The sequence below is a fragment of the Lynx rufus genome, unplaced genomic scaffold, assembly GCF_022079265.1.
Source record: "Lynx rufus isolate CCGP_SWC_20201006 ecotype Redwood Valley unplaced genomic scaffold, mLynRuf1.p SCAF_18, whole genome shotgun sequence".
NCBI classification, from domain to species: Eukaryota; Metazoa; Chordata; class Mammalia; order Carnivora; family Felidae; genus Lynx; species Lynx rufus.
Window position 1 is genome coordinate 22,998,111 of NW_025814832.1, and position 13,362 is coordinate 23,011,472.

Consider the following 13,362-nt stretch of genomic DNA (forward strand, 5'->3'; position numbering starts at 1 on the left):
GGATCTTAGGCTCTCCTAAACCCATCACCCCCAAATCCCAAAAGTTACGTAGGACTATATTTTTCAAGAATTTAAGACAAAAACTGGCCAAGAGTGGGTGTGACCGAGAGTAACAAAAAGGAAACGTATTCTGCGGAAACAGAGCCAAAGGAAAATAATCATGCAAAAATTTAAAGAGCAAAATGTCTTCACAGATTCACGAGAAGAGAACTTAATGCACAAATACTGAGATCACATATTTAGGCAAATTAATTCCTCGTGGAAAAGGTCCCTGCCTCGTCGAAGTCAATTTTCAATGGAAAATATCAATGCACACAGGATGATATTCCAAATGTTCCAGATCTCCCTATTAATTTCTTTCGAAGCAGTCATTACATACTGTAATTCTTTTATTTATCTGTTTAAATCTTTCTTTAAAAAACCCAGCTGTATTTTTATTGTTTCCTCCACTGGAAGATAAGAAAAAGGACCTTGCCTATTTTGTTCACATTGTATCCCCAGTGTTTAGCCAAGTGCCTGGCAACGGAAAAGCACTCAACTAGATTAAGTATAGAGTCAAATAATGAATACAATTACCTTGCACTCATCAGCGGACAGGTTATGATAGAGCGGGCATCCTGAGATGGAGAAATGTCTCTCATGTTTTCCTGTAAGATGTCCTGTTAAAAGAGGAAAAAACTTAATCTCGAGACAGAAGATTTAAGCTCATAAAGTGACGTGGGTTTTTTTGTGTGTGAAAAAAATTTTTTTATGTTTATTATTTTTGAGGGAGAGACAGAGAGCAAGCAGGCAAGGGGCAGAGAGAGAGGGAGACACAGATTCGGAAGCAGGCTCTGGGCTCTGAGCTGTCAAGCACAGAGCCCGATGTGGGGCTCGAACCCACAGACCATGAGATCATGACCCGAGCTGAAGTCGGACGCTCAACCAACTGAGTCACCCAGGTGCCCCAAAGTGATAAGTTTTCTATAGGACAACTGTGTAATTTGGCTGTATCATTGCTATCCAGTATGTATCTGATCACAGATTGAATCCACCAAAAGTAAGTGCTGCCAGGGCCATAACTTGCACCCACTGATGAATTCTTTTTTGCCACAGGAGGGATCTGGCAATCGTTGAACATACTTGTGTATGTTCAATATAAACTGTAGTTCCTTCTGTTCTTTTTTTTTTTTTTAAACTTTATTTTTACTTATTTTGAGAGAGAGATAGAGAGCAAGCAGGGGAGGGGCAGAGACAGAGAGAGAGACAGAGAGGGAGACAGAATCTCAAGCAGGTTCTGTGCTGTTAGCACAGAGCCGGATGCGGGGCTCGAACCCAGGTACTGTGAGATCATGACCTGAGCCGAAGTCAAGAGCTGGACACTTAACTGACTGAACCATCCAGGCGCCCCAGTTCCTTCTGTTCTGATAATGTATTTCTCAAATTCTAAAAAATCATAAAGCCATATATTTATAAAAAGAATAAGATTACAAACAGAAACATTTTCTTTTGGTGAAACTTAACTTTCCGTTGCTAAATTATCAAGTTATACGTATACCAAGTGCTCCTTCCTTTCTATGATGCAATGCTACCCAATCCGAATTGAACTTCTTTCAATAATCGAAAGAAACTTCTGGAAAATGAAAAAGAAAATGGACTCTTCTATTCTGCAAATAAACATATGTTGATAATTTTGAATCAGATTAAATATATTCATTTTTTTGGAAGGGGGCTGATTTTGTTTAAAGATTTAGGCTTCTGTAATCAGACTTTTTAATAGATGGTATTTTTAATAATGGGATATTACTCAGCCATAAAAAAGAATGAGATCTTGCCATTTACAACATGGATGGTATAGGGGCACCTGGGTGGCTCAGCAGGTTGAGTGTCTGACTTCAGCTTGGGTCATGATCTCGCGGCTCGTGGGTTCAAGCCCCACATCGGGCTCCACGCTGACAGCACGGAACCTGCTTGGGATTCTCTCTCTCCCTCTCTCTCTGCCCCTCCCTCACTTGTGCTTTCTCTCTCTCAAGACAAATAAACTCAAAAAAAAATTTTATACAATATGGATGGCATAATGCTAAGTGAAATAAGTGAGTCAGAGAAAGACCAATACCATATGATTTTACTCATAAGTGGAATTGTTTCAGAGTAACAAAGAAAAAAAGAGACAAACAAACAAACAACAACAACAACAACAAAAAACAGGCTCTTAAATACAGAGAACAAAGTGGTGACGCCAAAGACAGAAGGCACGTGGGAAAGGGGTGAAACAGATAAACGGGTTCAAGAGTACATTTAGCTTCATGAGTACTGGGTAATGTATAGAATTGCTGGGTCACTGTATCATACACCTGAAACTAATACACCACTGTAACACAAATACATAGGCACAAGTTAGCACAAAGCTCCTTCTTATGAGGGGATAACGTGAGGAGTTAACAATACAAAAAGCTCACTTTAAAGGGGTATCTCTTCACTTTTTAATTTTTCATGTGGTTTTGGGAAACACACAGGGAACTGAACATTACTTCCTTTTTATACGTCTCTTTAACCAAAAAGCTTATAAAACCTTTGGGTAATAGAGACAATGGGATTTTAAAAATCATATATGATTTATAAAGTAAGCTTTAAAGAACAATAGTTCACGTATTGGGAGAGACAGGAATTAATACATGTTATGCGGACTGCCATTTCTCCAGGATTGTGTTATTAAAAATGTGATTTTAGAGATCTGTTCAATTTATCTTGCACACAAAAAACTAACCTCAGTGATCAAACACCATGTACAAAATGTAAAGCATCCATGTTTTAGAAAGTCTTCTTTCTGTAGATTATTTCTAAAAAATATTTCTGTAGATAATTCTAAGATATTATTCATCTATATCTTCTGAGTAAATTATTCAAATGTCTTAGTTTATAATAAATAAACTAAAACCAATCAAAGGAGTCTATATTAAAAGTTTTATAAATAGGATAGCTAATCTATTGATCTAGCAATTCTATTGTTACAAATTTATTCCACAGGTTTTCTAGCAAGACATCAAACTACATACGTACAAGACTATCCACTATAGTAATATTCAAAGTAGCTAAAAATGAGAAATCTAAAGTCAACTTATACTGTACAATTTAAAAAATTTATAAGCTTTAGGGGTGCCTGGGTGGCTCAGTCGGTTAAGCGTACAACTTCAGCTCAAGGTCATGATCTCGTGGCTTATGGGTTCGAGCCCCACGTCAGGCTCTGTGCTGACAGCTCAGAGCCCGGAGCCTGCTTCCGATTCTGTGTCTCCCTCTCTCTCTGCCCCTTCCCACTCATGTTCTGTCTCTCTCTCTCTCTCTCTCAAAAATAAATAAACATTAAAAAAAAATTTTTTTTTTAATTTATAAGCTTTCAGTATATTGGAATGCTCTGTATTCTTTTAAATAGATGGAACCCGGGGCGCCTGGGTGGCTCAGTCGGTTGGGCGGCCGACTTCGGCTCGGGTCATGATCTCGCGGTCCGTGAGTTCGAGCCCCGCGTCGGGCTCTGTGCTGACAGCTCAGAGCCTGGAGCCTGTTTCAGATTCTGTGTCTCCCTCTCTCTGACCCTCCCCCGTTCATGCTCTGTCTCTCTCTGTCTCAAAAATAAATAAACGTTAAAAATATATATATATTAAAAAAAAAAAAATAGATGGAACCCTAAGTAAAATACCCAAGATGCCAAACCAACCACTGTATTTTCCCTTTTGTGAATAACAAAAAGGAAATATATGTACATATACATGTGTACGTACGTACACACAAACACACAAACTTACTAGAAGCATTCATAAAAAACTACCAAGAATAGTTTTATATCTGAGGATATGAGTGAAGGAGAACTTTTACTTACTCATTTCAGGGCCTGTAAGTTTGTACAAGCACATAATACTTTTATACCAAAATTATACACACACACACACACACACACACACACACACACACAAATTAACGACATTATTTTCCCAAACATAAAGAGTGGAACAGGATCAAAAGTAATTTTGGCAACGGATTTTTTTTTTTTTATTAAGTAATCTCTGCCCAATGTGGGGCTTGAACTCACGACCAAGATCAAGAACCACATGGTCTACTGACTGAGCCAGCCGGGTGCCGCCTTATCAAAAATAATTTTGGAAGCTCAGGTTCACACTTTTCAAACTTTGCCAGCAGATTAACACCAAAATTCAAAGTCAACTTTCTCTGATGCAACAGATTTGTATTTATCCGCTCATCTACTCCATTAAGGGGGTTAAGTACTGAGCAAAGATAACACACGGTCAGGCCCGACTCTGACCTCACCTCCTCCTGTCCACTGTGGCTGCTCCGCCCTGGGCATAGTGGCCCCTAAGTGTGCCTCAAACGGCCTAAGCATTCTCCCGTCCCATACCCTTTGCACTGGTGTGTGTGTGGGTGTGCATGGCCGTACATATGCATAACACCTTACTTGCCCCCTCAGCACTATCTTATCTTCCTTCAGAAAATGATCTCTAGTTGACCTATTGTACACCTACCTGTTTTGACCTTCCCAGTTAGACTATAAGCTCCGTGAGGGTAGGAACTTTGACATGTTCATAGCTACATCCCCAGAACCTAAAACAGTGTCCAGTACATAGCAAACATTCAATAACTATATACTGAATAGCTAATTAAACACACGACATAAAGGGAACAACTTAGGGATGCACGGACAGTGACCAGCAGTGCTGGAGTCCCTTTCGTTGCTGTGTGGCAAGTCGATCCCCTTACCCTCTTAGAGCATGTTAGCTAGCTCTTAAACACTGGCGTTTATGAGGTCTAGTCTTACTTTTTCATTATTTGCGCAAGGAAACAGATTTAGGCCTGAACCAATTAGCTTCTTTGAGCGAAGGCTGGTATGACATTCAGGGGAATTTACGCTCTGTGCATTCTGAGTTCAAATTATCTGAGAAACCAGTGCCAAGACCCGGAAAAGATCCAAATAAATTAAATACTAGGGAAAACATACTGTGGGCCCACAAAGCAGCAGCTCACTCTGTTCTACCTTTTCTGAACCTGATGGCCACATTCAAAAGTCCACAAATTTGAGAAGTAGACCCGGTGGAGAAATGCTTGTGATCTCCAAGTCAGCACCTTCCAACTCTAGACAAAAACTTACACCCAACATGTGCACTGAAGCTCACCTAAGGAGAATTAATAAGGTTTAAACCACTATAAGAATCTGTCAGCCAGGAGTCAAGGTCATAAGAAAACAAAGACATACTCATTTATCTGAGAAGAAATACTTGTCTGGTTTGTATTGATTAAGCACACAAGACCTAAAACCACTGAAGTCACAAAAGGCCGGGGTCTCCTCTGTGCCCTTTTAGTTTCAAGCCACGCAACAAGAAATCTGTTTTTCTCACTTCCTTAACAGCTGTGGCCGCACAACCGGTGTTGTGCATTAGCTTACACTCATTGAATTTGAACTACGCGCCATACAATGAGTTGTCTGAAGGTAACTGGTCCTCTGTTTTGTTTTTTGCAGGAAAAAGGAGGAAATTTTTCACGGGGGGAAGCTCTCAATAAGCAGAACGGTGCATCCCACTTAATTTCCTTGCAATCAGATCTGTTATGGACGGACAACAGGCCAAGAAGCAAAAATATTCAAGTGGGCAACCCAGTGATACTCTGAGCACCACTGAAGAACCTAAGGAGCGAGGTCACAAGGGAACACAGAACATTTCTTCAGGAGCATAAGTCCAGAGGGCGAGAAGCACAGAACACAGGCATCGTGAAGCTGGGCGCACTCACCTAGAGAGTTACAGCCTGGAGTAGGACATTTCATATTGAAATTGTAGCTTTCGTGGAAGCGACGACGCTTGGGGCGATGAGAGAGATCGCTGCCTGAGTCCTTCAGGGACATGTCCTTGGCCATGCTCTCATCGTGAGACACATTAGGGCTGGAGATGTCAATGTCAGACTCAGAAGAAGGTGCATTTCCAGTTGGAGTTCGAGGTGGAGACTCATCATGATCGGCTGTATTTTTAGTTTCTAAAGCAAAAGTAATTGGTAGAGCTCATGAATGAAGTTCATTTGTTTGAGGTTTACTATTCAGAAGAGTTTATGGACTTTCCAGATCCTCTATCGTTTAACCAGTAACTTCTAACCACTTATCTGCTATAAATGAAAATGAACAGAAACTAACATCATTCCTTTGTGCAACTTTACATTCTGACTACAATTAAGTTTGGAGTTTCCCCAATACATTTCACTTATCTGTGTTCCTCACAGACCCCCAGCCATGGATAATCAAAACTAGATGGAGGCAAATTTTTCTTTAAAATTACCATCCAGGGGCGCCTGGCTGGCTGTCGGTTGAGTGTCCAAATTTTGACTTTGGCTCATGTCATGATCCCAGGGTCATGGGATCAAGCCCCGCCGCAGGCTCCTCACTGGGCATGGAGGCTGCCTGGGATTCTTTCTCTCCCTCTCCGTCTGACCCTCCCACACTGGACAGCACACGCACGCATGCACTCTCATTCTCTCTCCCTCTCTCTCAAAAAGCAAAAATAAAAATGCAATGAAATAAATAAAATAAAATAAAATAACCCATTCCACTCCTAGGAGACACACAGGATGGAAGAGAAATGGATGACAGGCTTGGTGTGTGAGTGTGAATGAACTTGGCTCTCGAGATAGCTTGTGAGTAATCTAACAATGTAGATTATAAATCACGGGTTGTAAACCAAATGCCTATAGGAGCTGGGCAAGGCCAAACAGAGACCCAACTGTCCATCTCAAGGAGACAACTACTATTCCGCTCTAGTCAATACTGTGAGTGAATGGGTTACCTCATTCATGTTCCCGGAGATTTGCATTTTTTAAAGGAAACTAATAACTCAGGTTTTTATATGAAATCTCTGTATTTTCAAATGCTGGCAACAAACTTTTAAAAGTGTAAACACAGTGGGGCACCTGGCTGGCTCAGTCGATTAAGTGTCTGACTCTTGATTTCAGCTCAGGTCACGATCTCGCAGTTCGTGGGTTCAAGCCCTACATCAGGTTCCACACACTGACAGCGTGAAGCGTGCTTAAGAGCCCCCCCCCCGCCCCTCCCCTGCTTGTGCTCTCTTTCTCTCAAAGCAAACTTTGAAAAAATAAAAAATAAAAATGGGAACCCTGTGCAAGCAAACCAACTGAGCGTGTTGGCAGACTAGACGCTCCCCAGTCTATAAGCCATGCGCTAAGGCCTCTGATTTGGGCTGGTGAATCACGATCACCACAGCTCGCCATCCCCCATTACCGAAGGTCACCTCTCCCCAGAATTTCAGAGATAAATGGACAGACAAGCATGAACGTAAGAAAATCTGGTTTAGGCCTTCCTCATCTGTGGGTAAGAGGGCCACAGTCCCTTTTGCCTGTTATAGGTCCAACCCAATATACTCCAGAGACTGTAAACTTCAAGAGTACTCTAGAGCAAAACTGTCCTCAGCAAGACATTCAAGAAAGGAATCCGGCAAACAGCATTTACCTAGCTGAATTTCGTCAGTATCAGGCATCTACCTGCAGTGGCCCCAAGCCTTCCTTAAGAGGAAACTGACCAGATCTTCTCTGTAACTGACCAATTCATACTATACTCACTCACCTCTATCTGAAAAGTCAACCACCTGCTCAGTTTCTGAGCCAGACGAACGAGTCTGCCGAAGGGGGTACTTTTTTGGAGTCACTGGGGTAGGCTGCTGCTGACTACGGGTCACTCTTCTGGTAGAATAAGCAGGCTCCTCAGTGCCAAAAGATTGCAAATTTCGAACCGGGCTGGAATCTGATCCCCAATTTTAAAAGATAATAAAATAATTAAAAAGAAAAGAAGGAAATTTGTTTTATTTCTCATCCATATGACTTATTACCACCTGTGCCCTCCTCTTCGTATTTCACAAAATCCAACAAATCATTAAAATGTCTATTTTATTAAATAAAATGGAAGCTAAAGACACTAGATCAGGCATAGAAATCCAATATAGTACAGAATTAATAGTTTTAGGTTCTGGAATCAAAACTGACTCCCATTCAATTCCCCTGCACCGTACCAACTAGCTATAACATCTTGGGCAAATTCATCTCTCCAGGCCTGTTTCCCTGAACTATTAAAAAAAAAAAAAAAAGTAAATTATTTGTACATTCCTCACCTTTGTTGTGAGAAGTAAGTAAGATAATTCATAAAAACGTTTAATGTAATCCCTGGTACCCAGATCTATAGCTTTCTAAGTATTAGCTGCAACGTCTCTTTCTTTCCTTATTCCAACCCACCATCAAACAGGAACTCTACTTCTAAAGGTAGAACAATACACGTATTTCCTTTCTTCAGACATCTCTTGTGTTCTTCCTGATTACCCTGTCTGATACTCTGAAGCAAAGTCATAATGGATTCATGAAGGGTAAGGCAAGAACACAGCTTTTGAAATTCTTTTGGATAACAAAACTATTCTGAATCACCCAGCAGCCTTTTCACATCTCTAATTTGATGACACTGAAAAAAGAATTAGAAAAAGATTCAAAGCTGAAACTAAAGCGTGTTTTAAACAACAAAAGATCCTAAGATGATATGTACATCTTATTCTGCAAAGAAGAAAAGTGAAATTCTCAAACTTTTGGGTTAAAAAAAAAAAAAGCACACAGCTAGGTTATCAGTTTACACGCCTCCAGGGGACTCACCAATTCATAATAGGGTCTATATCTTGCTTTAGAGAGAGCCACCTTACACAGACTACATTGTGAATGATGCCCCTAGGCGTTGTCCGACTCCATAGTTATGAAGTAGAACAACTAAGAAGTGACCCAGGACCCAGTTATTTCCTAGCTGTTTGGAATATTTTCAACTTTCAGGTGGCCAGGGCACAGCCAATTACGCTCTGTGAGAATATTACTCCCTTTCCTTTACATATACTGTTCTCTCTACCTAAAATGATGTTTTCCCACCTTTCAGTTTGTAAATTCCTAGCAGATCCTTTAAGATTTCCATCTTGGAGACCGGCCCAGCTCTGAACTTCCATAATATGCTATACAAACATCTCAGAGCTCTTAACCACAATGCATTACTACAATCAGCTGACATACTATATTTCACACTGAACTGTGAGCTCCTTACGGGCAGGAACTATGATTTTTCTATCATGGCATTCCAATACATAGCATAGTATCTGAATTACAGTAGTTTTTTATCGGTATTCCCAATATGCTAAAAAAATTAAAACTTACAAATTGAGAATCTTACAAAACTTACAAACTTACAAAAAGACAACAGCTATACTTTGGCTGAAATGTTAAATACAAAAATAAAGTCAGGAACAGTTGAGAATGTTCTCGTTTTCTCCCTTGAAAAACTGAGTTTTTTCTCTCATTTTGCATCGTGCTCCTAAAGCAGTAACTAGACCTGCACTATTTAAGTGCTTGAAGCATATTACAAAATTTTCCCCCTTAATCTCTCATCAGCTACTGATAATTAGCTTTTTGTATTAACTGCAACTTTCTTTCCTCCCCAGGGAATGAATCCCAGAGCAGAACCAGGAGGGATGAGGGGTACCTTCTAAATCAAAGCCCAGATGGCTAATCGCACTAGAGAACCTTCAAACTGCCTTCCAACACGGAGGTCCTCTATTCTTTACTACCAAAGCCAACTTCTGGGTAATTTACAACTGTAAAGTAGTTGGATGCAACTACTTATGTCTATGAATCATGTCTGACCACGTTACAGAATTACATATAAGTTATGGAAGTATTTAGAAGTATTGAACCTCCTCCAAAAACAAGTTCAAGAGACTATTTCAAATGCCTAAGTCTAAGCCATTCCAACAGAAAGTAAAAATATGGTCTTCCCATTTTACTCATGGAAAAACTATTATTCTAAACAAAAGTTAAATGACTTAAGACATATACGCGCCACACAGTCGTTGTATCAGATATAGTTCTTTTGGGTCTACAAACTGGACAACCCCCAGCAGAACCATTTTTAAGAACCTGATACTTCTGCAGGCATTGACCCTGCATTTTACCAGATTTTGTCATCTACACCAAGCCAAAGGACCAGTTTCCACATTCACACAAGAATATGATGACCAGCGAGGTGGCTATGAGGCACGGTCAGGAAGAATGAATGCTTATACCTTGGGAACTCTGGCTCAGCCGGGCTGAGGAGCGGGTGACTCGGGCAGATCGCCGGGACGTGCCATCACTCTCTGAACTGTCTGTGTGCTCGAGATCTGTAGAAAAATCGGAATCTTCGGTTCCATCTGAACTACTGCCTGCATTCCTCTGTAACACCATAGATCCAGACATTAGCACAGAAGCATTTACTCTGTGGGTTTGTCTTAACACTGGAAATAAAATGAATTATGATACTGAAAACACTAAGAAAGGATTCCCCCGCCAAATTCCCTTTATTTAAGGCATTAAACGGAACAACCTGCAAGTAATGCACCTTGGTTAAATAAAAAAGAGAATTAATTCTTCCTTTATTGTCACTAATTCTGAAACAAGTACATTTCGAGGTCAGTACCACAAACTGGAAATAAAAGTACCTAATTCGAAATGGTCTGGCTGACGTAACTACGTACTTCGAGTCCACGGTGGGGAGAAAAACGTCAGCGCTAGACCCCTTTTAACTTTGGAGTAGCTTTTGTTCAAAGTCTCCACGAACAGCCATCACATTTTTTTAACCGTATACTAATTCAAAATACCAGGGTCCACAACTCTGATGCCAAGAGAACTTAAAGGAAAAGACTAAAAGTTCTTCTTTCTTATGTTATCTATCTACGAAGTTTCTCCACGTGAATGCTGAAAGTGCTTTAAAAAAAAAAAAAAGCGGCTTGCATGTGAAGACTTGTAAATATCTAAGAACAGAGATTTTATCATCTTTTCAATAATCATTTGTCAATTTTTAGCCTCCTGAAGATGATTAGCCATAAAGATAACTTTTATCGGTTGAGCATTACCGCTACACCCTTTACTAAGCCAGGAAGGAAAGAGCATTTGCTTAGAAAACAATACAAAGCCTCAAACCACAAGTCCTCTATTTTTTATCCAAAACCCTTAGGGCCAGTTGTGCTTGAAATTCCTAACTTTTTGGCTTTTTGGAAAGGGAAGACTTTGCATATATCCCTCAAGTAACACTCCATAATCAAACACACTAATATTTCTACAGCAGAATATAGAAACAATCGCACCAAATCAGACACACAAAACCTATAAGTAGTCTCAGGATAGTTTAGGACAGGTTTTGCCACCAAATAAGTTACTAAAAACACTTACATTTTCAAAAGCTCTTTGTATTTGGGAACTGCAGAAAAGGGACTGTGGACCTATTCCAAGGCACCAACACTATTCCTGCATTTGGTTAGCCTTCATATAAATAAATACCACCTACCAATGTAGGCCATTTTAGAAGAAAATAAAAGGTTCAGATGTTTTATTTGAAAACCTCTGTGAAAAAAAAGATTTCTGCAGAAATAAGCAAGAACACCATGCAGCTTTCCAAATATTTCAAGGGTAAACTGCCCAGAAATGAGCAGAGACTTCAGAGTCATAAGATGAAGGGGGAGTCTACAGGTCATCTAGTCCAGTTATCCCGTTATTTGAATCCCTGACCATCCCTTCCTGGTTTGACCCTGGAATTCAGCTCTTCTCTCTGGCTTTCACCAACCTCCTTCCCATCTTACTCCAGAGCAGACTTAATCGCTCTCTTACTTCCCTCCCATAATACTTTGTATATACCTCCACGTAGAGAATTTACTAGCTCCTTCTACACTTATTTATATGTCCGTTTTCCCCATCAGACTGTGATCTCCTTAAGCCAGGGATCATGTCTGATTAATTTGTGAATCCCCAGCAACTAGCACAGTAGCAAGCAGTCGATAAACATTTGTTGAATTAGATTTGTTCTGTAGTCCAGGCTCTGCTATTGCCTAATGGGAGTGGCTTAGGGCACTCCATTAGGCCTCTGTTTGTTCAGCTGCAAAGAAAAGGGATGGGGGTGTCCCTAGGTGACCTTATAAATCCTATCTAATTGTGGAAAGTTTTTGACTTTACGAACTGCATTTTCTGGCCGCTATCCAAATGAGCAGCTAAGTAAAAAAAAAAAAAAAAAAAAAAAAAAAAGTCTTAGATGCAAAAGGGCCTGAGCGGGATCCCTAGGGAGTGGGCGCTGGTTCTCTACCACCCAGTCTTCTGCTTTGTTGTGCCCCCCGCCTGGAGAGGAAGGATGCTCCAAAACCCCGCCCATGCACCTATCAGCATCCCCGGCCGGAAGGGCGGGGATTCGTGCCCCCCAATCGCGCTACTGCTACGCCGCGCCCCCACGGGACAGACTGCCAAGTCTAGCCAATCAAGAGAGGAGGGATCGTTCTCTACAGCCAGTCGGAGAGCTGTAGGGCCAGGCCCCGACACCGCCCCCGCACGCGGGGAGGTGACCGTTGGACCCAAATGGGCGGTGTCACCAGCCAATCAATACGCTTCCAGGCGTTTCAGCGACCAATTACCGAGAAGAACGCCTCCGAGCCAGGCAAGCAGAGGGCGGGAATAGTTGCAAGCATAGGCCGAGGCCAGGATCGGGCCCACATTTTTCTGTCGGGTATGGACAGAAGAGAGGGTTGCTGAGCTAGATTGGGGGAAGCGGGAAGTTGGCACCCAACCACCGTGAGGCGTGGCCAACTGCGTCACGTTGCTCAGTCGACTGTCCTTAGACACCCGCCATCCCTCTGTCCTGTTCCTCTCACCTTCCTTCGCGGCATTGCCGGCGGCTGCGGCCCGACAGTTCCGATTCGGGCAGCGGCGGCAGCAGCAGCAGGAACGGTGGCTCCGGCGGGCTCCGTGGCGGCCTCTGTAGCAGTCCCAATCCTGCGGACGATCCCAAGTGCCTCCTGCTTCACAGCGTCTAGACCCTTCTGCGCAGGCGCCGCGGGCTGAGGCGCTTTTTCCTTCACTTCCGGCTGGGGCTCGCGTCACCTGACGTTACGGGCCAGAGAGGGTGCTGGGAGGTTCGCTCCTTCTGGTGAGGCTAGTGAGCGCCATTTTAGAATTGGGCAGAAAGTAGCGCGGTGGTAGAAACCCGGGCCAGCCATGTTTAGTCAGGGGATTGGCACCTTTTGTGGACGTGGGCAGCCATTCTTGTTTGGGGCTGAAGCCTGACAATTGAAGTTAACGGTTCTCATCTTTACCTTGGGCAGAATTTCCCTTCCCGTTCCCTTCCCGTTCGTTTTAATTTCTGAAGTAGAGGAAGGAAACCCCCAGAATCCATCAGGTGGCTGAGGTTTAACCCCTTGGTTGCCTGGTTGACCAAAGGACGTTTCTGTTTATCCTCTAAACTCAACGTTGGGAAGGGATATTTTGCCCAAGAAATTGCATCTTAAAAGC

General features: G+C 42.0%; 1 protein-coding gene across 2 annotated transcripts in view; it reads right to left on the reverse strand.

The window, feature by feature from the left end:
* The window catches only part of KAT7 (lysine acetyltransferase 7), a 32,023-nt gene extending 19,146 nt beyond the window's left edge, over nt 1-12,877 (reverse strand). For both annotated transcript variants that reach the window (XM_047081059.1, XM_047081058.1), the window contains exons 1-5: nt 12,726-12,877; nt 10,119-10,266; nt 7,604-7,780; nt 5,770-6,009; nt 577-659 (exon numbers count right to left, since the gene is read on the reverse strand). In XM_047081059.1, the coding sequence (XP_046937015.1) occupies nt 577-659; nt 5,770-6,009; nt 7,604-7,780; nt 10,119-10,266; nt 12,726-12,740 (663 nt within the window). In that variant the 5' untranslated portion in view covers nt 12,741-12,877. The remainder of the gene's footprint in view (nt 1-576; nt 660-5,769; nt 6,010-7,603; nt 7,781-10,118; nt 10,267-12,725) is intronic.
* Nucleotides 12,878-13,362: the final 485 nt, after the last annotated feature.